Genomic DNA, 27101 nt, shown 5'->3' on the forward strand with positions numbered 1-27101 from the left:
GTGTTTTAGAGACAGAGCAGAGGGACAGAGCGAGAAGACAGAGCGAGAGACAGACAGAGACAGTTTACATACTTGTCATATTTGTTTGCTCGTTATGGTGTTGGTTTGCTAATGTTGTTTACATTTGTTTGTCATGTTTAATATTTGTTTCATAATTGGTTTGGATATTTGGGAATTTATTTGATATGTTATTTGTTATATGTTTGGATAATGAACATTTTGGCATATTTGTTTATATAATAAATGGGTGATAAAGCCAAATAATATACAGGATATGTTTGGAATGGTGTGGTTAATAGGGTTCGCAGAATGCTCATATAGGATATATTGCGTTAAATTTGTGTATAATGTTATATAGTTAGAGAGAGAGACAGAGCGAGAGAGCGAGAGACAGAGCGAGAGAGTGACAGAGAGACAGAGGAGGGAGAGACAGAGCGAGAGCGAGGAGAGAGAGAGAGAGAGAGAGAGAGAGAGAGAGAGACAGAGACAGAGACAGAGAGAGACAGAGTATGAGAGACAGAGAGAGAGACAGAGACAGAGAGACAGAGACAAGACAGAGACAGAGAGACAGAGACAGAGACAGAGACAGAGACAGAGACAGAGACAGAGACAGAGACAGAGACAGAGACAGAGAGAGAGACAGAGACAGAGACAGAGACAGAGACAGAGACAGAGAGACAGAGAGAGAGAGACAGAGAGAGAGAGACAGAGAGAGAGCGAGAGACAGAGCGAGAGACAGAGCGAGAGAGCGGAATTTAGAGAGCGAGAGAGCGAGAGAGAGAGAGAGAGACAGAGACAGAGACAGATGACAGAGACAGAGAGAGAGACAGAGAAGAGACAGAGACAGAGCGAGGATATTGAAGAGCGAGAGACAGAGCGAGAGACAGAGACAGAGACAGAGAGAGAGACAGAGGAGCGAGAGAGAAGAGCGAGAGACAGAGCGCAGAGACAGAGACTTGCTATTTATTTACATATCGTTATTACACGTTATTTACATTGGTTTGGCATTTGTTTGGCATTTGCTTAATTATGTTTATAACTTTATACGTTTAATTGTTTATAATAGGTTTGGATAACTTATTTTATATATATATATATATATATATATATATATATATATATATATATATATATATATATATATATATATATATATATATATACAGAGAGAGAGAACAGAGAGAGAGACAGAGAGAGAGAGACAGAGAGAGAGACAGAGAGAGAGACAGAGAGAGAGACAGAGAGAGAGACAAGAGAGAGACAGAGAGAGAGACAGAGAGAGAGACAGAGAGAGAGACAGAGAGAGAGACAGAGAGAGAGACAGAGAGAGAGACAGAGAGAGAGACAGAGAGAGAGAGAGACAGAGAGAGAGACAGAGAGAGAGACAGAGAGAGAGACAGAGAGAGAGAAAGAGACAGAGAGACAGAGAGACAGAGAGACAGAGAGACAGAGAGACAGAGAGACAGAGATGACAGAGAGACAGAGAGAGACAGAGAGACAGGCAGAGACAGAGAGACAGAGAGACAGAGACAGAGAGACAGAGAGACAGAGAGACAGAGAGACAGAGAGACAAGAGACAGAGACAGAGAGAGAGAGAGAGAGACAGAGAGAGAGAGAGAGAGAGAGAGAGGAGACAGAGAGAGAGAGACAGAGACAGAGAGACAGACAGAGAGAGACAGAGAAAAGAGAGAGACAGAGACAGAGAGAGAGAGAGAGACAGAGACAGAGACAGAGCGAGAGACAGAGACAGAGACAGAGAGAGAGACAGAGAGAGAGTAAGAGAGAGAGAGAGTAAGAGAGAGAGAGACAGAGACAGAGACAGAGAGAGAGACAGAGCGAGAGACAGAGACAGAGACAGAGACAGAGACAGAGACAGAGACAGAGACAGAGACAGAGACAGAGACAGAGACAGAGACAGAGACAGAGACAGAGAGACAGAGACAGAGACAGAGACAGAGACAGAGACAGAGACAGAGACAGAGACAGAGACAGAGACAGAGACAGAGACAGAGACAGAGACAGAGACAGAGACAGAGACAGAGACAGAGACAGAGACAGAGAGAGACAGAGACAGAGAGAGAGAGAGAGAGAGAGAGAGAGAGAGAGAGAGAGAGAGAGAGAGAGAGAGAGAGAGAGAGAGAGAGAGAGAGAGAGAGAGAGAGAGAGAGAGAGAGAGAGAGAGAGAGAGAGAGAGAGAGAGAGAGAGAGGAGAGAGAGAGCGAGAGAGAGAGAGAGCGAGCGAAATGAGCGAGAGAGTTACAGAGAGAGAGCGAAAGCGGGAGAGTTACAGAGAGGAGAGCGAGCGAGCAACAGTGATCTCAAAAAAGAGAGAAAGATTCGTTTACCATTTCCAATGCGTTAACAACTTCCAGCCTTCTAAATGCTTGACCTTCAGGAAATAAACTTATAGTTTACATTCTGTGTCTAGAGCCTTGTTCTATGCCAGTGCTGTAGACTACTTTACATCATTATCTACACATGGAAGTGAGCGCTAATGCACTTATGTCTGAAGCTCCCTGGGATAATTTGAGTAATAATTCAAGCAACCCCTTTATGATGAGCAATCATGAGTACAAGGAAATGGTCAAACAGAGAGGGCCTTACAGAGTAAATGATGAGCAGAAATAATGTAGGAGTGGGCGTTTCAGAGAGATCAACACTACACAAAAACAAGCCTGTAACCTCGTTGGGCATCTTCTCTCCCTGGCCTGGCTGGCATTAGAAGAAGGCCTGGAGCACCAGGGAGGCAGAGGGGCAAGGAGAGATAAGTGAGGACCTAGGGAGAAGGAGGGGGTAGAGGACCTAGAGATGGAGAGGGGGTAGAGGAACTAGGAGATGTAGGGGGTAGAGGGCCTAGGAGAGGTAGGAGGGCAGAGGGCCTAGGAGAGGGAGGTGGGGGGTAGAGGACCCAGGGAGAGGTAGAGGGGTAGAGGACCCAGGAGAGGTAGAGGTGGGCAGAGGACCCAGGGAGAGGTAGGGGGTAGGGGGCAGAGGACCCAGGGAGAGGTAGAGGGGTGGAGACCCAGGGAGGTAGAGGGCAGAGGACCTAGGGAGAGGTGGGGCAGAGGACCCAGGAGAGGGAAGAGGACCCAGGGAGAAAGGTAGAGGACCCAGAGTAGGGTAGAGGGACCCAGGGAGAGGTAGGGGGTAGAGGACCTAGGAGAGGTATGGAGGACCCAGGAGGAGTGGGGAGGGGGTAGATGAACCAGGAGAGGTAGGTAGAGGACCTAGGGAGAGGTAGAGGGGTAGAGGACCTAGGAGAGGCAGAGAGGGTAGAGACCCAGGGAGGTAGGGGAGCAGAGGACCCAGGAGAGGTAGGTAGAGGACCAAGGAGAGGTAGGGGGTAGGGGGCAGAGGACCCAGAGAGGTAGGGGGTAGGGGGTAGAGGACCCAGGAGAGGTAGGGGGTAGGAGGAACCTAGGAGAGGTAGGGGGTAGAGGACCTAGGAGAGAGGTAGGGGGTAGAGGACCCAGGAGAGGTAGGGGGTAGAGGACCCAGTAGGTAGAGAAGGAGAGGTAGAGGGTAGAGGACCCGGTGAGGTAGGGGTGAGGACCCAGGGAGAGGTAGGGGGTAGAGGACCTAGAGAGTGTAGGGGGTAGAGGACCCAGAGCAGGTAATGGGCAGAGGACCTAGAGAGGTAGAGAGGGGTAGAGGACCTAGGAGAGGCAGGGGGTAGAGAATTCTAGGAGAGGGAGGGGGCAGAGGACCCAGGGAGAGGCAGGGGGTGCAGAGGACCCAGGAGAGGTAGGGGAGAGGACTCAGGGAGAGGTAGAGGGGCAGAGGACCCAGGAGAGGTAGGGGTAGAGGACCTAGGAGAGGGAGGGGGTAGAGGACCTAGGAGAGGTAGGGGGTAGAGGACCTAAGAGAGGAGGGGGGTAGAGGACCTAGGAGAGTGAGGACCAGGAGAGGTAGAGGGGTAGAGGACCTAGGAGAGGTAGGGGGTAGAGGACCTAGGAGAGGGAGGGGGTAGAGGACCTAGGAGAGGTAGGGAGGGGGGGTAGAGACCCAGGAGAGGTAGAGGTGGGACCCAGGAGAGGTAGAGGGGCAGAGGACCTAGGGAGAGGTAGGGGAGTAGAGGACCTAGGAGGAGGTAGGGGGTAGAGATCCTAGGAGAGGTAGGGGGTAGAGGGACCAAGGAGAGGTAGGGGGTGGGGGGGTAGGAGGACCTAGAGAGGTAAATAGGGGGAGGACTAGGAGAGGTAGGGGGTAGAGGACCTAGAGAGGTAGGGGGTAGGGAGACCTAGGAGAGGTAGGGGGTGGTGGAGGACCAGGGAGAGGTAGGGGGTGTGAGAGGACCTAGGGAGAGGGGTAGGGGGTAGAGGACCTAGAGAGGTAGGTAGTAGAGGACCTAGGAGAGGTAGGGGGTAGAGGACCTAGGGAGAGGTACGGGGGGTAGAGGACCTAGGAGAGGTAGGGGGTAGAGGACCTAAGAGAGGTAGGGGGCAGGAGGACCTAGGAGAGGTAGGGGGTAGAGGACCTAGGAGAGGTAGGGGGGGTAGAGAGGACTCAGGGAGAGGTAGGGGGTAGAGGACCTAGGAGAGGTAGGGTAGAGGACCTAGGAGAGGGAGGGGTAGAGGGCCTAGGAGAGTGTAGGGGGTAGAGGACTAGGGAGAAGTAAGTAGACAGGAGAAGTAGGGGGTAGAGGACCTAGGAGAGGTAGGGGTGTAGAGGGGTAGAGGAACCTAGAGAGGTAGGGGGTAGGGGGATCCTAGGGAGAAGTAGGGGGTAGAGGACCTAGGAGAGTGTAGGGGGTAGGGACCTAGAGAAGTAGGGGGTAAGAGGACCCATGAGAAGTAGGTAGAGGACCTAGGAGAGGTGGGTGTAGAGGCTATGAGAGGTAGGGGGAGAGGACCTAGGAGAGGGGAGGGTAGAGGACCTAGGGGAGAGGTAGGGAGGTAGAGGACCTAGGAGAGGCAGAGGACCCAAGGAGAGGTAGAGGGGTAGAGGACCTAGGAGAGGTAGGGGGTAGAGGGACCTAGAGAGGGAGGGGGTAGAGGACCTAGGAGAGGGAGGGGGTAGAGGGCCTAAGAGGGAGGGGTAGAGGACCTAGGAGAGGGAGGGGGTAGAGGACCCAGGAGAGGGAGGGGGTAGAGGACCAGGGAGAGGAGGGAGGTAGGAGGACCCAAGAGAGGTAGAGGGGTAGAGGAACCTAGGAGAGGTAGGGGGGGGGTAGAGGACCCAGGGAGTAGGGGGTAGAGGACCTAGGAGAGGTAGGGGGGTAGAGGGCTAGGAGAGGTAGGGGGTAGAGGACCTAGGAGAGGGAGGGGTGTAGAGGACCCAGGAGAGGTAGGGGGTAGAGGACCTAGGGGAGGTAGGGGGTAGAGGACCTAGGAGAGGTAGGGGGTAGAGAGGACCCAGGAGAGGTAGAGGGTAGAGGACTCAGGAGAGGTAGGGGGGTAGAGACCTAGGAGAGGTAGAGGGGGTAGAGGACCCAGAGAGGTAGGGGGCAGAGGACCTAGGGTAGGGGTAGAGGACTCAGGAGAGGTAGGGGGTAGGAGGACCAGGGAGAGGTAGGGGGTAGAGGACTGGGGGTGGAGGACCAGAGAGGTAGGGGTAGAGGACCCAGAGAGGTAGCTGAGGACCCAGGAGGGGTGAGGACCTAGAGAGGGAGCAAGTGATTACTAACAACTGAGTTGGTGTCACTGGAGAAATTAGTGATGCCAGAATGATAGGTGTTGGTTATGTCAGTTCTTTCATGTTGGCCAGTAGAAGGGTATTGTATGGTGATAAAAGGCAGAGGAAACATCTCTAAAAGAGCTCTGGAGTAGAGTTTAGGTTGGTCAAGGTGTTTCAGGATCAGGGTGTGAAGGTGGGGACTGGGCATCATCTATACTACGCCTGCTTTCTTATAGACAGGGATGATCTGAATAAAAATATAAACGCAGTATGTAAAGTGTTGGTCCATGTTTCATGAGCTGAAATAAAAGACCCCAAGATATGCACAAATTATTTCTCTCAAATGTTGTGATTGTTGACGGTTAGTGAGATTTCTCCCTTCGCCAAGATAATCCATCCACCTGACAGCTGTGGGCATATTATCATGGATTAAACAGCATGATCATTACATGAGGTGCACCTTGTGCTGGGGACAATAAAAAAGGCCACTAAAATGTGCAGTTTATACATAACACAATGCCACAGATGTCTCAAGTTTTGAGGGAGCGTGCAATTGGCATAGTTTACTGCAGGAATGTCACCAGAGCTGTTGCCAGATAATTAAATGCCTATTTCTCTACCATAAGCCGCCTCCAAAGTTGTTTTAGGAATTTGGAGTATCTCCAACGATGTGGGTGAATGGATGATCTCCACATGTGTATTTCCCACCGTAAAGCATGGAGGAGGTGGTGTTATGGTGTGGGGGGCTTTGCTGGTGACACTGTGATTTATTTAAAATTAAAGGGCACACTTAACCAGCATGGCTACCACAGCATTCTGCAAGCGAAATCGCCATCCCATCTGGTTTGGGCTTAATGGGAGTATAATTTGTTTTTCAACAGGGACAATGACCCAAACACCTCCAGGCTGTGTAAGGGCTATTTTACCAAGAAGGAGAGGGATGGAGTGCTGCATCAGATGACCCTGGCCTCACAATATCCCGACCTCAACCAAAAATGTGTTATTTAATAGTTTTGATGTCTTCACTATTATGCTACAGTGTAGAAAAATAGTACAAATAAAGAAAAAAACCCTTGAATGATTAGGTGTGTCCAAACTGTTGACTGGTACTGTATTTTTGTATTTATTGTTTCATTCCACACCTGCACTGTTGGAGCTCAGAGCTGAAGTATTTCACTGTACACCTGCAACTACATCTGGGACAATGTGCATGTGACTAAATCAGAACCTAATAGCTAAACACCTTATTTACAAATGGAGCTCATATAGCTCAACATCTTCCTGGGCATTAGTTACCACTGAGGGAAAATTAATACACTTTAAAAAGTCAAGCCCTGGTCTGCCCCCCGTGCCAAGACAGAAGAAAGTAGCCTGCCTAGTCTGAACATTGGAACAGGACTCAGATAAACAGGATCCAACCCACCTGGTCAAAGTGTCTCAGATAGTAAGCTACTATGTAGGCCAGCAGACTCCGTGTGTTATCCTGCAAAAAGGAGGGAGACAGAAGAAATTAGCTTCGGTTCAGCGACGGAATTCATGTTAGGCTCACCACACTTTCTCACAAAAGAGTTCTGCAAAGCTTTTACAAAATGTATATATATATATTTTAACCCACATTTATATCATCATAAGATATGGTAGGAACAGTAAACTACAGTCTCACAGCACAGTATGAACCATGTCTGACAGTGTAACTAATGGACCAGTAAACTACAGTATGAACCACGTCTGACAGTGTAACTAATGGACCAGTAAACTACAGTATGAACCATGTCTGACAGTGTAACTAATGGACCAGTAAACTACAGTATGAACCATGTCTGACAGTGTAACTAATGGACCAGTAAACTACAGTATGAACCATGTCTGACAGTGTAACTAATGGACCAGTAAACTACAGTATGAACCATGTCTGACAGTGTAACTAATGGACCAGTATACTACAGTATGAAGCATGTCTGACAGTGTAACTAATGGACCAGTAAACTACAGTATGAAGCATGTCTGACAGTGTAACTAATGGACCAGTAAACTACAGTATGAACCATGTCTGACAGTGTAACTAGGAGTATAACTAATGGCATCCTATTGCCTATTTAGTCACTACAGTTGACCAGTGGACTCTACATAGGGAATAGGGTGCAGTCCTAGTGCCCTAGCAGTGCCTCTTCCAGCCACTCACGCTTATCTTGACATCCTTCAGCTTGGGCAGGATATCCCAGGTTAGGCCGTCAGCCTGTCCTCTGGTTCGGTTGCCACCATTCATCAAGTTACCGAAGGCCAGGACCAGACCCAGCACCTGCATCACACACTGGCCACTCTGCAGGGTCTGGAGAGATTGAGAAGAGATGGAAGCAGACGGACATGCATATTGAGACAGAGAAACAGGGGACAGACAGGAGAGATTGAGACAGAGGGGGGCAGACAGACGAGAGATTGAGACAGGGGTGAAGACAGAGGGGGGAGACCGAGAGAGTCAGTGTATATGAGGCTGAGGGGATTAATAGGAGCAAGCATTCACATTCACCTGGCTTCATATTGAAAACTGTTTTCTGAACACACTTTATCCAGAACGGCTGTTAATATCAATCTATGCTGATGTTCCTGTTTAAACTATTTCCACAGTGGAAGGATTGAGACAATATTTATTCAGTAATATGATAGTGTCTGGTAAAAAACGGTCCAGAGGCCAAAACCTTAGCAAACCACCTCTGATTTCTACTGAGGTGAGACACACATAACAAAACACGTCACACACACCCACATACACCAAAACACGTCACACACACACCCACACAAAGACTCACCGTGCACACTCTCTGCAGGATCTCCAGTTTGCGCAGGATAGAGGAGATCCATTCAGAGAAGGTGGACTGAAACAGGATACAGAACACCCGGCCTGAGAAGTTGGGGATCTGATGTAACTGGGACAGGAACCTGGGATAGAGGAGACGAGAGATCGAGGGATGGGTTGGAGGCTACCATTTCATGTAGTGAAATCTACGTTTTTAGTCACGTTCTACTTGTTGAACATGATTGGTTGATTGACTCTACTTGTTGAACATGATTGGTTGATTGGTTGATTGCCATTCTCTAGAACACCTACTGCTCAGGCTTGTCCAGTGGTTTGGCGTTGTCCTTGTCCTTAGATGACTTGATGTGCTTATCAATCTTCTCCATCTCATCCTGTTGTGCTCTCTGAAAAGACAACATCAGGACAGCATCATTATCAATTAGAACACATGACAGACCACATACATCACAATTTACATTCAACTGATTAGACACCACTCAATTTAGAGATTCAAATATGTGCTCATCACATATTCTAATTTCCAAGAATTCAGAGCACTGATTTCAAAGACCACATATGACAAATGTGTTCAGCATTCATAGCAGTAGTACTTCAGTAGTAGTACTTCAGTATTAGTACAATAGTAGTAGTAGTACAGTAGTAGTAATACTTCAGTAGTAGTAGTAATTCAGTAGTACAATAGTAGTAGAACTTCAGTAGTAGTACAGTAGTAGTGTAGTAGTACTGCAGTAGTACTTCAGTAGTAGTAGTACTTCAGCAGTACAGTAGTAGTAGTGTAGTAGTAGTACTGCAGTAGTACTTCAGTAGTAGTAGTACTTCAGTAGTAGTGCAATAGTAGTAGTAGTAGTACTTCAGTCGTAGTAGTAATAGTAGTACTTCAGTAGTGTAGTAGTAGTACTGCAGTAGTACTTCAGTGGTAGTAGTACTTCAGTAGTAGTAGTACTTCAGTAGTAGTAGTACTTCAGTAGTAGTAGTACTTCAGTAGTAGTGTAGTAGTACCGCAGTAGTACTCAGCAGCAGTAGTACTTCAGTAGTCCGCAGTAGTACTGCAGTAGTACTCAGTGGTAGTAGCACTTCAGCAGAAGTAGTAGTAATAGTAGTACTTCAGTAGTAGCAGTAGTGTAGTAGTACTGCAGTAGTACTTCAGTAGTAGTAGTACTTCAGTAGTAGTAGTACTTCAGTAGTAGTAGTGCAATAGTAATAGTAGTAGTACTTCAGTCGTAGTAGTAATAGTAGTACTTCAGTAGTGTAGTAGTAGTACTGCAGTAGTACTTCAGTGGTAGTAGTACTTCAGTAGTAGTAGTACTTCAGTAGTAGTGTAGTAGTACTGCAGTAGTACTTCAGTAGTAGTAGTACTTCAGTAGTAGCAGTAGTACTGCAGTAGTACTTCAGTGGTAGTAGTACTTCAGTAGTAGTAGTAGTAATAGTAGTACTTCAGTAGTAGCAGTAGTGTAGTAGTACTGCAGTAGTACTTCAGTAGTAGTAGTACTTCAGTAGTAGTAGTGCAATAGTATAGTAGTAGTGTAGTAGTAGTAGTAGTAGTAGTACTTTAGTATGTTATTCTGGCACAGGGAATCAGACCCTTGTTTACATGGCAAACTAGGAAAATCGTCTCCCAAACTGGTGGTGCCTTGAGGAAAACAAACCAAGAAAAGACAAAAGCCCCAGTCTAAAACATTTCCTCTAGAGCAGGCGCTCTTATCCACAGCCCCAGTCTAAAACATTTCCTCTAGAGCAGGCGCTCTTAACCACAGCCCCAGTCTAAAACATTTCCTCTAGAGCAGGCGCTCTTATCCACAGCCCCAGTCTAAAACATTTCCTCTAGAGCAGGCGCTCTTATCCACAGCCCCAGTCTAAAACATTTCCTCTAGAGCAGGCGCTCTTATCCACAGCCCCAGTCTAAACCATTTCCTCTAGAGCAGGCGCTCTTATCCACAGCCCCAGTCTAAAACATTTCCTCTAGAGCAGGCGCTCTTATCCACAGCCCCAGTCTAAAACATTTCCTCTAGAGCAGGCGCTCTTATCCACAGCCCCAGTCTAAAACATTTCCTCTAGAGCAGGCGCTCTTATCCACAGCCCCAGTCTAAAACATTTCCTCTAGAGCAGGCGCTCTTATCCACAGCCCCAGTCTAAAACATTTCCTCTAGAGCAGGCGCTCTTATCCACAGCCCCAGTCTAAAACATTTCCTCTAGAGCAGGCGCTCTTATCCACAGCCCCAGTCTAAAACATTTCCTCTAGAGCAGGCGCTCTTATCCACAGCCCCAGTCTAAAACATTTCCTCTAGAGCAGGCGCTCTTATCCACAGCCCCAGTCTAAAACATTTCCTCTAGAGCAGGCGCTCTTATCCACAGCCCCAGTCTAAAACATTTCCTCTAGAGCAGGCGCTCTTATCCACAGCCCCAGTCTAAAACATTTCCTCTAGAGCAGGCGCTCTTATCCACAGCCCCAGTCTAAAACATTTCCTCTAGAGCAGGCGCTCTTATCCACAGCCCCAGTCTAAAACATTTCCTCTAGAGCAGGCGCTCTTATCCACAGCCCCAGTCTAAAACATTTCCTCTAGAGCAGGCGCTCTTATCCACAGCCCCAGTCTAAAACATTTTCTCTAGAGCAGGCGCTCTTATCCACAGCCCCAGTCTAAAACATTTCCTCTAGAGCAGGCGCTCTTATCCACAGCCCCAGTCTAAAACATTTCCTCTAGAGCAGGCGCTCTTATCCACAGCCCCAGTCTAAAACATTTCCTCTAGAGCAGGCGCTCTTATCCACAGCCCCAGTCTAAAACATTTCCTCTAGAGCAGGCGCTCTTATCCACAGCCCCAGTCTAAAACATTTCCTCTAGAGCAGGCGCTCTTATCCACAGCCCCAGTCTAAAACATTTCCTCTAGAGCAGGCGCTCTTATCCACAGCCACTTACAAGAGCAATCAGGGTTAAGTGCCTTGCTCAAGGGCACATAGACAGATCTCACCAAGTCGGCTTGGGGATTCGATCCAGCGACCTTTCGGGTTACTGGCCCAACACTCCTAAACGCTAGGCAACCTGCCGCCCACTTACTGTACTGCTGTAACGTAACTGATGATGTGGTTGACGCCTAAATTATGGAACATTTGGGGTTGAGAAACAATGTCTAAGGGCCAATTTTCCCAGGGCTCCTAGGACTGCTGGGCCCCATTGTTCAGTTCTGCCTCCAGAGCACGATTCATGACAATAAACGTCAACCTGCGTACAAGCATCAGCATACAGCCTCTATACAACATCGATCAACAATCAACTCCACATTGGTTATCATCGTGCCCAGATCACATTTATAGTGTAACGTTCAATGAATAATGACAACAAAAGGCTGGTGAGTGAGTCTCTCCAAAATGTTCCTGGATATCAAGACATAAACATGGCGGCAGTTCTAAACCGTCCGCAGCGTTAACACCTTTGGTAAACAACGCTTAGCTTTCCACATTAAAAGACTCCATACACAGCCATATGGCCAGACAGACATCACCTCTAACCATTTCAAATGCTTACAATAAGATGGAAGGAAAATGGCTGTGATCAAAAGAGGAAGGAACCACGCAAATTAGTACGAAAAAATAAATAAATTCCCCCATGGATGAATGAAGTGAGAGGAACACCCGTCACCATTTAAGCATTCTGGCTGCATCTCTAACGGCTACATATTCCATATACAGTGAACTACCTTTGACCAGAGCCCATAGAGTCGTAGTCATCAAAAGTAGTGCTCTATATAGGGAATAGGGTGCCATAGGGCTCTGGTCTAAAGTAGTGCACTGTATAGGGAATAGGGTGTCATAGGGCTCTGGTCTAAAGTAGTGCACTATATAGGGAATAGGGTGTCATAGGGCTCTGGTCTAAAGTAGTGCACTGTATAGGGAATAGGGTGTCATAGGGCTCTGGTCTAAAGTAGTGCACTATATAGGGAATAGGGTGTCATAGGGCTCTGGTCTAAAGTAGTGCACTATATAGGGAATAGGGTGTCATAGGGCTCTGGTCTAAAGTAGTGCACTATATAGGGAATAGGGTGCCATAGGGCTCTGGTCTAAAGTAGTGCACTATATAGGGAATAGGGTGCCATTTGGGACGTATCCTACAGCTGGCTGTTAGAGTGACAAGCCTTGAAGAGTCTGGCAGGACCGATCCATTCAGCCGGCCAGAATGTAAACTTTGGAAACTCAGATCCATTAAGCTACATCACATAATCAATCCCAAGTTAAAACCTTCAAGGCCTTTACTCCGCTCCCCACTCCACACATTTCTACAACTCTGCTCTGCTCCCCACACATTTCTACAACTCTGCTCCCCACACATTTCTACAACTCTGCTCCCCACACATTTCTACAACTCTGCTCCCCACACATTTCTACAACTCTGCTCCCCACACATTTCTACAACTCTGCTCCCCACACATTTCTACAACTCTGCTCCCCACACATTTCTACAACTCTGCTCCCCACACATTTCTACAACTCTGCTCCCCACACATTTCTACAACTCTGCTCCCCACACATTTCTACAACTCTGCTCCCCACACATTTCTACAACTCTGCTCCCCACACATTTCTACAACTCCGCTCCCCACACATTTCTACAACTCTGCTCCCCACACATTTCTACAACCCTTCAAAATGTGGGCATCAAACACAGTGTGTGTCCCAAATGGCCCCCTATTCCCTATATAGCGCACTACCTTTGACCAGAGGCCTATGTAGGGAGAAGGGTACTGTTTGGGACGCAAACAGTGATAAGTATTCTGTTCACTTTACCATCTGTCCACAAGGGCAAACTCTCTCTCTGCTTCTCATTAAACAGGGTTTTAATAAAAACAAGCCCTTTTTCCAACTGGTGGAGTTGTGAATGAGAGGTTATAAATGAGGACCGAGAGACCGTTATCAAAAGACAATATATACATGTAAGGTATTTCTTGGCCGGGGACAATAAATCAGTAATAGTATCTCAGGGTGCATCCCAAATTGCACCCTATTCCCTACATAGTGCACTACTTTTTGAACAGAACCTATAGGGAATAGGGTGTCATTTGGACACAGGCAGATCCAAATCAGAATCACACCGATAACACATGCCCTAAACAAATAGAAGCATGACAGAGACAGAATCATCATGTAGAGAGAAATGGTCCTATTCAACATTTAGTTAAATTGTGTATTTCTCTCTCTGGTACGGCTCTCCATCCTAGACAGCCATTAAACACGCCTGCTTTCCATCATTCCTCAATAAGCAGCCAGACAAACATTTATATGTTCTCCTCCTCCATTCTTCCCCTTTTTCCTTCCAGCCATAAGAGATGGTGGAAGTACTGAGTGATGAGAGGGACCAAGTTAACGGAGTGGAGGAGTGGAGGGGTAACAGAGAGGAGTACGCTAACTAAGTGGAGGAGTGGAGGGGTAACAGAGGAGTACGCTAACTAAGTGGAGGAGTGAAGGGGTAACAGAGAGGAGGAGTACGCTAACTAAGTGGAGGAGTGGAGGGGTAACAGAGAGGAGGAGTACGTTAACTAAGTGGAGGAGTGGAGGGGTAACAGAGAGGAGGGGTACGTTAACTAAGTGGAGGAGTGGAGGGGTAACAGAGAGGAGTACGCTAACTAAGTGGAGGAGTGGAGGGGTAACAGAGAGGAGGGGTACGTTAACTAAGTGGAGGAGTGAAGGGGTAACAGAGAGGAGGGGTACGTTAACTAAGTGGAGGAGTGGAGGGGTAACAGAGAGGAGTACGTTAACTAAGTGGAGGAGTGGAGGGGTAACAGAGAGGAGTACGCTAACTAAGTGGAGGAGTGAAGGGGTAACAGAGAGGAGTACGTTAACTAAGTGGAGGAGTGGAGGGGTAACAGAGAGGAGTACGCTAACTAAGTGGAGGAGTGAAGGGGTAACAGAGAGGAGTACGCTAACTAAGTGGAGGAGTGGAGGGGTAACAGAGAGGAGTACGCTAACTAAGTGGAGGAGTGGAGGGGTAACAGAGAGGAGTACGCTAACTAAGTGGAGGAGTGGAGGGGTAACAGAGAGGAGTACGCTAACTAAGTGGAGGAGTGGAGGGGTAACAGAGAGGAGGGGTATGTTAACTAAGTGGAGGAGTGAAGGGGTAACAGAGAGGAGTACGCTAACTAAGTGGAGGAGTGAAGGGGTAACAGAGAGGAGTACGTTAACTAAGTGGAGGAGTGGAGGGGTAACAGAGAGGAGTACGCTAACTAAGTGGAGGAGTGAAGGGGTAACAGAGAGGAGTACGCTAACTAAGTGGAGGAGTGGAGGGGTAACAGAGAGGAGTACGCTAACTAAGTGGAGGAGTGGAGGGGTAACAGAGAGGAGGGTACGTTAACTAAGTGGAGGAGTGGAGGGGTAACAGAGAGGAGTACGCTAACTAAGTGGAGGAGTGGAGGGGTAACAGAGAGGGAGGGGCACGTTAACTAAGTGGAGGAGTGGAGGGGTAACAGAGAGGAGTACGCTAACTAAGTGGAGGAGTGGAGGGGTAACAGAGAGGGGAGGGGTACGTTAACTAAGTGGAGGAGTGAAGGGGTAACAGAGAGGAGGGGTACGTTAACTAAGTGGAGGAGTGGAGGGGTAACAGAGAGGAGGAGTACGCTAACTAAGTGGAGGAGTGGAGGGGTAACAGAGAGGAGGAGTACGTTAACTAAGTGGAGGAGTGAAGGGGTAACAGAGAGGGAGGAGTACGTTAACTAAGTGGAGGAGTGAAGGGGTAACAGAGAGGAGGAGTACGTTAACTAAGTGGAGGAGTGAAGGGGTAACAGAGAGGAGGAGTACGTTAACTAAGTGGAGGAGTGAAGGGGTAACAGAGAGGAGGAGTACGTTAACTAAGTGGAGGAGTGGAGGGGTAACAGAGAGGAGTACGCTAACTAAGTGGAAGAGTGAAGGGGTAACAGAGAGGAGTACGTTAACTAAGTGGAGGAGTGGAGGGGTAACAGAGAGGAGGGGTACGTTAACTAAGTGGAGGAGTGAAGGGGTAACAGAGAGGAGGGGTACGCTAACTAAGTGGAGGAGTGAAGGGGTAACAGAGCGGAGGGGTACGTTAACTAAGTGGAGGAGTGGAGGGGTAACAGAGAGGAGGGGTACGTTAACTAAGTGGAGGAGTGAAGGGGTAACAGAGCGGAGGGGTACGTTAACTAAGTGGAGGAGTGAAGGGGTAACAGAGCGGAGGGGTACGTTAACTAAGTGGAGGAGTGGAGGGGTAACAGAGAGGAGGGGTACGCTAACTAAGTGGAGGAGTGAAGTATTGCTCAATCCCAATCCCCCCACCCCCTTAGCCCCCTCCCCTCCGTTTTGCTTAATCCCACGAGCTCTCTGGAATGGAAGTGCAGTCCCAATTCAGGTTTACACATTTTTGTTAATTTATAAAAAATAAAAAACTGAAATATCACATTTACGTATGTATTCAGACCCTTTACTCAGTACTTTGTTGAAGCACCTTTGGCAGTGATTACAGCAACGAGTCTTCTTGGGTATGACGCTACAAGCTTGGCACAACTGTATTTGGGGAGTTCAACCCATTCTTCTCTGCAGATCCTCAAGCTCGGTCAGGTTGGATGGGGAGCGAGCTGCACAGCTAATTTCAGGTCTCTCCAGAGATGTTCGATCGGGTTCAAGTCCGGGCTCTGGCTAGGCCACTCAAGGACATTCAGAGACTTGTCCCGAAGCCACTCCTGCTTTGTCTTGGCTGTGTGGTTAGGGTCGTTGTCCTGTTGTAAGGTGAACCTTCACCCCAGTCTGAGGTCCTGAGCACTCTGGAGCAGGTTTTCATCAAGGATCTCTCTGTACTCCGTTCATCTTTCCCTCGATCCTGACTAGTCTCCCAGTCCCTGCTGCTGAAAAACATCCCCACAGCATGATGCTGCTACCACCATGCTTCACCGTAGCCATAGAGTTCAATCTTGGTTTCATCAGACCAGAGAATCTTGTTTCTCATGGTCTGAGTCCTTTAGGTGCCTTTTGGCAAACTCCAAACTGGCTGTCATGTGCCTTTTACTGAGGAGTGGCTTCCGTCTGGCCACTCTACCATAAAGGCCTGATTGGTGGAGTGCTGCAGAGATGGTTGTCCTTCTGGAAGGTTCTCCCATCTCCACATAGGAACTCTCTGAGTGACCATTGGTTTCTTTGTCACCTCCCTGACCAAGGCCCTTCTCCCCCGATTGCTCAGTTTGGCCGGGCGGCCAGCTCTAGGAAGAGTATTGGTGGTTCCAAACTTCTTCTATTTAAGAATGATGGAGGCCACTGTGTTTTTGGGGACCTTCAATGCTGCAGAAATGTTTTGATACCCTTCCCCAGATCTGTGCCTCGACACAATCCTGTCTCGGAGCTCTACGGACAATTCCTTCAACCTCATGTCTTGGTTTTTGCTCTGAAATGCACTGTCAACTGTGGGACCTTATATAGCCTTTCCAAATCATGTCCAATCAATTGAATTGACCACAGGTGGACTCCAATCAAGTTGTAGAAACACCAAGGCTGATCAATGGAAACAGGATGCTCGGAGCGCAATTTCGAGTCTCAGCGCAAAGGGTCTGAATACTTATGTAAATAAAGTATCTGTTTTTATTTTTTATACATTTGCAACAATTTCTAAAAACCTTTTTTCGCTTCTTCCTTTTTGGTTAGTGTGTGTAGTGTGTAGATTGCTGAGGATAATAAAAAATAAAAAAATGTGGAAAAAGTAAAGGGGTCTGAAAACTTTTCGAAGGCACTGTATGTAGCCGAGCTATGGAAGGACCCTAAAACGTTTGGTATACACAGAACAAAAAAAAAGAAAATGCAACATGCAACAATTTCTAAGATTTTACTGAGTTACAGTACATAAGGAAACCAGTCAATTGAAAAAAAAATTGTTACGCCCTAATCTATGGATTTCAAATGACTGGGAATACAGATATGCATCTGTTGGTCACAGATACCTTTAAAAAAAAAGTTAGGGACGTGGATCAGAAAACCAGTCAGTATCTGGTGTGACCACCATTTTTCTCATGCAGCCCTACACATCTCCTTCGCATAGAGTTGATCAGGCTGTTGATTATGGCCTGTGGAATGTCACACTCCTCTTCAATGGCTGTGCGAAGTCACTGGTAATTGGGAGGAACTGGAACGCGTTGTCGTACACGTCGATCCAGAGCATCCCAAACATGCTCAATGGGTGACATGTCTGGTGAGAATGCAGGCAATGGAAGAACTGGGACATTTTTCAGCTTCCAGGAATTGTGTACAGATCCTTGCGACATGGGGCCGTGCATTATCATGATGAAACATCAGGTGATGGCGGCGGATGAATGGCACGACAACTGGCCTCAGGATCTCGTCACGGTATCTCTGTGCATTCAAATGTGGAGGTCCTGGGCAGGCGTGGTCTGTGGTTGTGAGGCAGGTTGGACATACTGCCAAATTCTCTAAAGCGATGTTGGAGGCAGCTTACGGTAGGGAAATGAACTTTAAATTCTCTGGCAACAGCTCTGGCGGACATTCCTGCAGTCAGCATGCCAATTGCACGCTCCCTCAAAACTTGGAGACATCTGTGGCATTGTATAGTGTGACAAAACTGCACATTTTAGAGTGGCCTTTTATTGTCCCCAGCACAAGGTGCACCTATGTAATGATCATGCTGTTTAATTTCTGGTATCTTTTATTTCAGCTCATGAAACATGGGACCAACACTTTACATGTTGCGTTGATATTTTACTTTAGTGTAGTTCAGAACAGTGGTTTTAAATTGTTCTACAATGCTTCCACTGGTTAGTCATTAATCCCCAAGAACTGGCACAAAATGACAAGTGAAATAAATGGGACTGCTGTTGTCAACCTGTGGGCTCTCGTTCTCCGTGGCCGATGTTATGAAGTCATTTAAGGCGTTAACCCTCCCAAGGCTGCCGGCCGGCCCAGACGGCATCCCAAGCAGTGTCCTGAGAGCATGTGCAGACCAGCTGGCTGGAGTGTTTACGGACATCGTCTCTCCTTATCCCAGTCTGCTGTCCCCACTTGCTTCAATACAGTATTGTCCACCATTGTTCCTGTAAGCAAAGGTAACTAAAGGATTAGCAAAGGTAACTAAAGGATTATCGCCCTGTAGCACTCACTTCCGTCATCATGAAGTGCTTTGAGAGGCTAGTTAAGGACCATATCACCTCCACCTTATCCCCACTACAATTTGCATACCACCCAAAACAGATCCACGGATGACGCAATCGCCGTCGCACTGCACACTGCCCTATCCCATCTGGACAAGAGGAATACCTACGTAAGAATGCTGTTCATCGACTACAGCTGGTCCTCTGTAGCTCAGCTGGTAGAGCACGGCGCTTGTAACGCCAAGGTAGTGGGTTCGATCCCCGGGACCACCCATACGTAAAAATGTATGCACGCATGACTGTAAGTCGCTTTGGAAAAAAGCGTCTGCTAAATGGCATATTATTATTATTATTAATATTATTATAACACCATAGTGCCCTCCAACATCGTCACTAAGCTCAGAGCCCTGGGACTGAATCCTGACAGGCTGCCCCCAGGAGGTGAAGGTAGACAACACCACCTCAACACGACACAACAGTGGCAGGCCTGATTACCAACAACGATGGAGACGGGCGAGAGACCTGGCGGAGCGGTTCCAGGGGAAATAACCGTCAACAAAACGAAGGAGCTGACCGTGGACTACAGGAGACAGCAGAGAGAGCACGCCGCCATCCACGTCGACAGGGCCGCAGTGGAGGGGGTCAAAAGCTTCAAGTTCCTCGGCAGCACATCGTTGACAACCTGAAATGGTCCCTTCACACAGATGGCGTGGTGGAGGCTGAAGCCATAGGAGGCTGGCCCCGAAGATCCTCACAAACTTCTACAGATGCACCATTGAGAGCATCCTGTCGGGCTGTATCACCGCCTGGTATGGCAATTGCACCATCCGCAACCGCATGGCTGTCCAGAGGGTGGTGCGGTCAGCCCAACGCATCACCAGGGGCACACTGCCTGTCCTCCAGGACATCTACAGCACCAGATGTCACTTCTATCTCAAGGCCATCAGACTGTTAAACAGACAACACTAGCCGGTCTCAGCCCAGTACCCTGCTCTGAACCTTAGTCACTGTTAGTAGCCAGCTACCACCCGGTTACTCAACCCTGCACCTTAGAGACTGCTGCCCCATGTACATAGAGTCAATGAACACTGGTCACTTTAATAATGTTTACATACTGTTTCACCCACTTTATGTATAAACTGTATTCTAGTAATGGCTCATCCTATATAACATATTATTTTATTTTTCTTGATTATGTGTTCTTTATTTATATTTATTTTTTATTGCTAGGTATTACTGCACTGTTGGCGCTAGAAACACAAGCATTTGTGATATGAAAGTCTTGCTACATTACCACTCCACATTGAACCACAGCCAGAGGATGGCTACATTACCACTCCACATTGAACCACAGCCCCAGCCAGAGGATGACTACATTACCACTTCACATTGAACCACAGCCAGAGGATGGCTACATTACCACTCCACATTGAACCACAGCCAGAGGATGGCTACATTACCACTCCACATTGAATCACAGCCAGAGGATGGCTACATTACCACTTCACATCCCTCTACTAGTAGAATGAGATTGAGCCTCCCTCTCCCAGACTTGAACTACTAGTAGGTTGGGATTGAGCCTCCCTCTCCCAGACTTGAACTACTAGTAGGTTGGGATTGAGCCTCCCTCTCCCAGACTTGAACTACTAGTAGGTTGGGATTGAGCCTCCCTCTCCCAGACTTGAACTACTAGTAGGTTGGGATTGAGCCTCCCTCTCTCAGACTTGAACTACTAGTAGGTTGGGATTGAGCCTCCCTCTCCCAGACTTGAACTACTAGTAGGTTGGGATTGAGCCTCCCTCTCCCAGACTTGAACTACTAGTAGGTTGGGATTGAGCCTCCCTCTCCCAGACTTGAACTACTAGTAGGTTGGGATTGAGCCTCCCCTCTCCCAGACTTGAACTACTAGTAGGTTGGGATTGAGCCTCCCTCTCCCAGACTTGAACTACTAGTAGGTTGGGATTGAGCCTCCCTCTCCCAGACTTGAACTACTAGTAGGTTGGGATTGAGCCTCCCTCTTCCAGACTTGAACTACTAGTAGGTTGGGATTGAGCCTCCCTCTCCCAGACTTGAACTACTAGTAGGTTGGGATTGAGCCTCCCTCTCCCAGACTTGAACTACTAGTAGGTTGGGATTGAGCCTCCCTCTCCCAGACTTGAACTACTAGTAGGTTGGGATTGAGCCTCCCTCTCCCAGACTTGAACTACTAGTAGGTTGGGATTGAGCCTCCCTCTTCCAGACTTGAACTACTAGTAGGTTGGGATTGAGCCTCCCTCTCCCAGACTTGAACTACTAGTAGGTTGGGATTGAGCCTCCCTCTCCCAGACTTGAACTACTAGTAGGTTGGGATTGAGCCTCCCTCTCCCAGACTTGAACTACTAGTAGGTTGGGATTGAGCCTCCCTCTCCCAGACTTGAACTACTAGTAGGTTGGGATTGAGCCTCCCTCTCCCAGACTTGAACTACTAGTAGGTTGGGATTGAGCCTCCCTCTCCCAGACTTGAACTACTAGTAGGTTGGTGGCGTTCTCATGGTCGTTGTGTTGGTGCCATGTTGGAGTGGCCAGAGAATGGCTGAGGCTCCAATCCCCCACCACCCCACAGCAGAACAGAACCACCTCATGGGAAGAAGACAGACTGGAGGGATACTGGGTCTGGAGGCTCCAATGCCCCCACCACCCCACAGCAGAACAGAATCACCTCATGGGAAGAAGACAGACTGGAGGGATACTGGGTCTGGAGGCTCAAACGGCACCCTACTCTTAATATAGTGCACTACTTTTGAACAGGGCCCATAGTGGACTATTTAGGGCATTGGGTGCCATTTGGGCCTCAGGGAAGAGACTGGGCTGACTAGTGCACTCTGTCTGTAGCACTGTGGACAAGGCGACAGGATGGAGGCCTACACCTACGTAACGAGCCAAAACTAAATCTAGGAAAACAAAGTCCGTCTTGAAACGGAGCCTGGGGCATCGGCAGGCAGTGAGAGAGAGAGAGAGAGGGGCCTCCTGACCCTGACTGACTGACACAATGTGTTGGAACATATGCTATTGGACGTTTCCACCATCTATATGATATTGAGGGTCGCTGGTTAGCGGGACAATCTGGAATTCAAACAAAAAAAGCCAAGCTGCCACTCCACTTTTTTGGTTAACAGCTTAGAGATGGGAGGCTGAGAAAAGAAACCTCTCAAATTCATAGACAGTGCTACGGATGCTAAGGACTGATCATCCATGATATCAAATGATATATTATTCAAGAATCAATGGCTACTTATCAATTTAAATGTTTAACAAAATAGATGTATCAATCACAGATTGCCCTTTTAAAATGTCTTCATGCTAGACAGGGTCTCTGTGGCTCTCCGAGCTAGACCTAATCATAGGCTGCATCCCAAATTATACCCTATATAGTGCACAACTTCTGACCGTAGCCCAATAGGCCCTGGGAGACGGGGTCTCTCTCTGTGGCTCTGGGAGACGGGGTCTCTCTCTGTGGCTCTGGGAGACGGGGTCTCTCTCTGTGGCTCTGGGAGACGGGGCCTCTCTCTGTGGCTCTGGGAGACAGGGTCGGTCTCTGTGGCTCTGGGAGACAGGGTCGGTCTCTGTGGCTCTGGGAGACAGGGTCGGTCTCTGTGGCTCTGGGAGACAGGGTCGGTCTCTGTGGCTCTGGGAGACAGGGTCGGTCTCTGTGGCTCTGGGAGACAGGGGTCGGTCTCTGTGGCTCTGGGAGACAGGGGTCGGTCTCTGTGGCTCTGGGAGACAGGGTCGGTCTCTGTGGCTCTGGGAGACAGGGTCGGTCTCTGTGGCTCTGGGAGACAGGGTCGGTCTCTGTGGCTCTGGGAGACAGGGTCGGTCTCTGTGGCTCTGGGAGACAGGGTCGGTCTCTGTGGCTCTGGGAGACAGGGTCGGTCTCTGTGGCTCTGGGAGACAGGGTCGGTCTCTGTGGCTCTGGGAGACAGGGTCGGTCTCTGTGGCTCTGGGAGACAGGGTCGGTCTCTGTGGCTCTGGGAGACAGGGTCGGTCTCTGTGGCTCTGGGAGACAGGGTCGGTCTCTGTGGCTCTGGGAGACAGGGTCGGTCTCTGTGGCTCTGGGAGACAGGGTCGGTCTCTGTGGCTCTGGGAGACAGGGTCTCTCTCTGTGGCTCTGGGAGACAGGGTCTCTCTCTGTGGCTCTGGGAGACAGGGTCTCTCTCTGTGGCTCTGGGAGACAGGGTCTCTCTCTGTGGCTCTGGGAGACAGGGTCTCTCTCTGTGGCTCTGGGAGACAGGGTCTCTCTCTGTGGCTCTGGGAGACAGGGTCTCTCTCTGTGGCTCTGGGAGACAGGGTCTCTCTCTGTGGCTCTGGGAGACAGGGTCTCTCTCTGTGGCTCTGGGAGACAGGGTCTCTCTCTGTGGCTCTGGGAGACAGGGTCTCTCTCTGTGGCTCTGGGAGACAGGGTCTCTCTCTGTGGCTCTGGGAGACAGGGTCTCTCTCTGTGGCTCTGGGAGACAGGGTCTCTCTCTGTGGCTCTGGGAGACAGGGTCTCTCTCTGTGGCTCTGGGAGACAGGGTCTCTCTCTGTGGCTCTGGGAGACAGGGTCTCTCTCTGTGGCTCTGGGGAGATAGACATAATACAATTCCTTTTGGACGGCTCATTAAAATAAATGATGACTTTCCCTAAACAAGTCTACATAAAACACACTGCTGTTAGAATCTTAATATCACAAACAGAACTGGAGTTAGTGTGTTCAGAAAGTATTCACACCTTTACTTCTTCCACATTTTGTTGTGTTACAGCCTGAATTAAAAATGTATTAAATTGACATTTTTTGGCACTGGCCTACACACAATACCCCATAATGTCATAGTCGAATTATGTTTTTTGAAATGTTTACAAATTAATTAAAAATGAAAAGCTGAAATGTCGAGTCAATAAGTATTTAACCCCTTTGTTATGGCAAGCCTAAATAAGTTCAGGAGTACAAATGTGCTTAACAAGTCGCATAATAAGTTGCATGGACTCACTGTGTGCAATAATAGTGTTAACATGATTTTTGAACGACTACCTCATCTCTGTACCCCACACATACAATTAACTCTAAGATCCCTCGTCGAGCAGTGCATTTCGACCAGTTACTCTCCCTTCCGGGATGGCTACAAGGCCCTCTCTTCGGCAAATCAGATCACGACTCCATTCTGCTCCTCCCTTCCTATAGGCAGAAACTCAAACAGGAAGTATCCATGCAAAGGTCTATTCTATGCTGGTCTGACATATCGGAATCCATGCTTCAAGATTGTTTTGATCACGTGGACTGGGATATGTTCCGGGTTGCCTCAGAGAATAACATTGACACGGTGACTGAGTTCATCAGGAAGTGTATAGGGGATGTTGTTCCCACCATGACTATTAAAACCTACCCAAACCAAAAAACGTGGGTAGATGGCAGCATTCGCGCAAAACTGAAAGCATGAACATCCGCATTTAACCACGGCAAGGTGACTGGGAATATGGTCGAATACAAACAGTGCAGTTATTCCCTCTGTAAGGAAATCAAACAGGCAAATGTCAGTACAGAGACAAAGTGGAGTCGCAATTCAACGGCTCAGACACGAGACTTGTGACAGGGACTCCAGACAGTCACGGATTGCAAAGGGAAAACCAGTCGTGGACACCGACATCTTGCTGCCGGACAAGCTAAACACCTTCGTTGCCCGCTTTGCGACAACAAAGTGCCAACGACACGTCCCGCTCCCGAGTACTGTGGGCTCTCGTTCTCCGTGGCCGACGTGAGTAAAACATCCTCAAATGTAGGAACTGGGTTCTACAGTTTGACCCCCTGCGGTCTCTGGCTCCACCCCCCTTAGATGTGTTAAGGTTAGTGTATTTTCTGTAGGGGAAGCTAATGATCCATCATGTATGACATTCCATTGGGCTCCCGAGTGGCGCAGCGGTCTAAGGCACTGCATCTCAGTGCTTGAGGCGTCACTACAGACCCCCGGGTTTGATTCCAGGCTGTATCACAACCGGCCGTGATTGGGAGTCCCATAGGGCGGAGCACAATTGGCCCAGCGTCGTCCGGGTTTGGCCGGTGTAGGCCGTCATTGTAAATAAGAATTTGTTCTTAACTGACTTGCCTAGTTGAATAAAGGTTAAATAAAAAATAGAAATAAATTCCTGGGAGTGTGTAAACTTAAATTGTTTATTAACATAGCATTTTTGTATGTTCTCTATTAGTTATGTACTTGTAACTGTATAAATTGACCAATTAGGAACATTTGAGAAAACTCCTGGCAGACTTGATACAAAATATTGTGTAGTGACGTAATCCTTCCCTGGATCAGTCTGAAACTTTGCACACACAATGCTGCCATCTTGTGGACAAAATCTAAATTACACCTATATTCCTACATCACTGTCTGGCCTTTCTCTTGCATTTCAAAGATAATTCAACAACAAAAATAGAAAACTCATGGTTTTTTTTTATGTTCTTTTACCAGATCTAATGTATTATATTCTCCTACATTCAAATTTCCACAAACTTCAAAGTGTTTCCTTTCAAATGATATCAAGAATATGCATATTATTGCTTCAGGTCCTGAGCTACAGGCAGTTATATTTGGGTATGTCATTTTAGGCGAAAATTGAAAAAAAGGGTACGATACTTAAGAGGTTATTAATAAACTACGACATCCCAGTAATCAGTATCAGGTACAGACTGTTCAATCACGTATAGACTGTTTAATCAGATATAGACCATTTAATCAGGTATAGACTGTTTAGGGTGTCTGTCAAATGGCACCCTATCAACAAATCAACCCTGTGCACTTCTCCACTTCAAGAAGGCAAAACGAGAGCAGTGTTTTTACTCATTCCCTCCACAGTAAACAGAAAACATTCCTGCAGGTCTGTCTGTGGTTTCCATATGAATGTGTTTGAAGTAGAACCAGACTTAGATATTTGTAGTCCAGATACTGTAATTGGTTCCAAGCAGCACATGTCATAAGAAAGGAATGAGATGCATCAAACACATTGGTCCCAAATGACATCCTATTTCCTACATAGTGCACTACTTTTGACCCCGGAGCCCGGAGGCGAAAGTAGTGCACTTTGTAGGAAACCGCCAGGCTGCCATTTGGGGGACACATACACTGCGTCTGAAGAACATTGATTAGTACAGATTAAATAAAGACTACTAAATGATTCAATAGATTATTAAGTAGGTTTTAAATCCCATTTCGTATCTGTTGAGAAACATTTGTTTCTGTTTTCTGTTTGACTTCTGACTGAGGTCACATGGTTCAGAGATACTAGGAGACTTCTGACTGAGGTCACATGGTTATAAGGTTCAGAGATACTAGGAGACTTCTGACTGAGGTCACATGGTTATTAGGTTCAGAGATACTAGGAGACTTCTGACTGAGGTCACATGGTTATTAGGTTCAGAGATACTAGGAGACTTCCGACTGAGGTCACATGGTTATAAGGTTCAGAGATACGGTCAGTCTCTCTCTGTTGAACTGTAAGAGTCAATATGTTCTACTGGTGGAGTACGTGCCTTCTGAAGGTTTGTGTTTTGATGGAGAATATGGATCACTAGATCAAATTGTGTCACTGGGAAAAGCTGACCATCTCAGCCTTGACGAACAGCCTCAGTGTGTCAGAATGTTGATGACGGTCCAAGAACCAGCAGTGATCATCTCACCGTTTGTCATGAAGCAACAGCCAACACATTGCTAAAACAAGGCCTGAAGAAACCAGAACACATTGCTAAAACAAGGCCTGAACAAAGCGATACTGTAAATAAATTATTTCTTACAAGGACTTCACATAAGCTCTTCTGTTCCTTACTGAACGGTTGGTGATTGAGGTCCATAGTGACATGCCAGGCACTGGGGGCTGAACTGAGGGGAGTCCATCATAGACTGGATACGTTACATTGACAGCCAACAATAAGACTAAAGGCCAGGATTCAAACCAACATAGATTAGCCACACAGTGTGATGCTAATTTATTTGCACGTGTTTGAATCCTGGCCCAAGACACTGCCTTCCTTTCGACTCAGGGATGAGAGATGAGAGCCTTACGTTTTCGTAGAGGGCTTGTAGAGTCTCCAGGTCCACCACAGTATTGTCCAGGTGCAGGATGGCTGGAAGGAACAGAAGACAGTTAGTTGTAAATGAGGATGGCTGGAAGGGTCAGAACACAGTTAGTGGTTATGGAGAATGGCTGGAAGGAACAGAAGACAGTTAGTGGTTATAGAGAATGGCTGGAAGGAACAGAAGACAGTTAGTGGTTATGGAGAATGGCTGGAAGGAACAGAAGACAGTTAGTGGTTATAGAGAATGGCTGGAAGGAACAGAAGACAGTTAGTGGTTATGGAGGATGGCTGGAAGGAACAGAAGAGAGAAGGCATGTGGTGAGTAGTTAACTCAATGAGAGCGAAAGAGGGATGCTATGTTAGCTAGCTGGCTATGACTGTCCAACACAACACTGGAACTCTTCCAAGTCAAGGTAAGCTTTTGGTTTTACTAATTTACTGCCACCGTGGCCCGCAGGTGTAACTGCTAACTGACTAAACTGTAACGTTAACTGCATGATTGTAGCGGGTTTA

At 47.7% G+C, this 27101-nt stretch overlaps 1 protein-coding gene across 1 annotated transcript; it reads right to left on the reverse strand.

The window, feature by feature from the left end:
- Positions 1-7015: 7015 nt before the first annotated feature.
- Positions 7016-26636, reverse strand: LOC123489089 (formin-2-like; the record flags this gene model as incomplete). Its single annotated transcript, XM_045219784.1, has 5 exons — positions 7016-7099; positions 7799-7945; positions 8424-8553; positions 8723-8814; positions 26575-26636. Coding segments are annotated over 5 exons (515 nt in total), but the record flags the coding sequence as incomplete, so codon positions are not given.
- Between the last annotated feature and the right edge of the window lie 465 nt (positions 26637-27101).

The sequence above is a fragment of the Coregonus clupeaformis genome, unplaced genomic scaffold (genome assembly GCF_020615455.1).
Source record: "Coregonus clupeaformis isolate EN_2021a unplaced genomic scaffold, ASM2061545v1 scaf2742, whole genome shotgun sequence".
In the NCBI taxonomy this organism is placed as follows: Eukaryota; Metazoa; Chordata; class Actinopteri; order Salmoniformes; family Salmonidae; genus Coregonus; species Coregonus clupeaformis.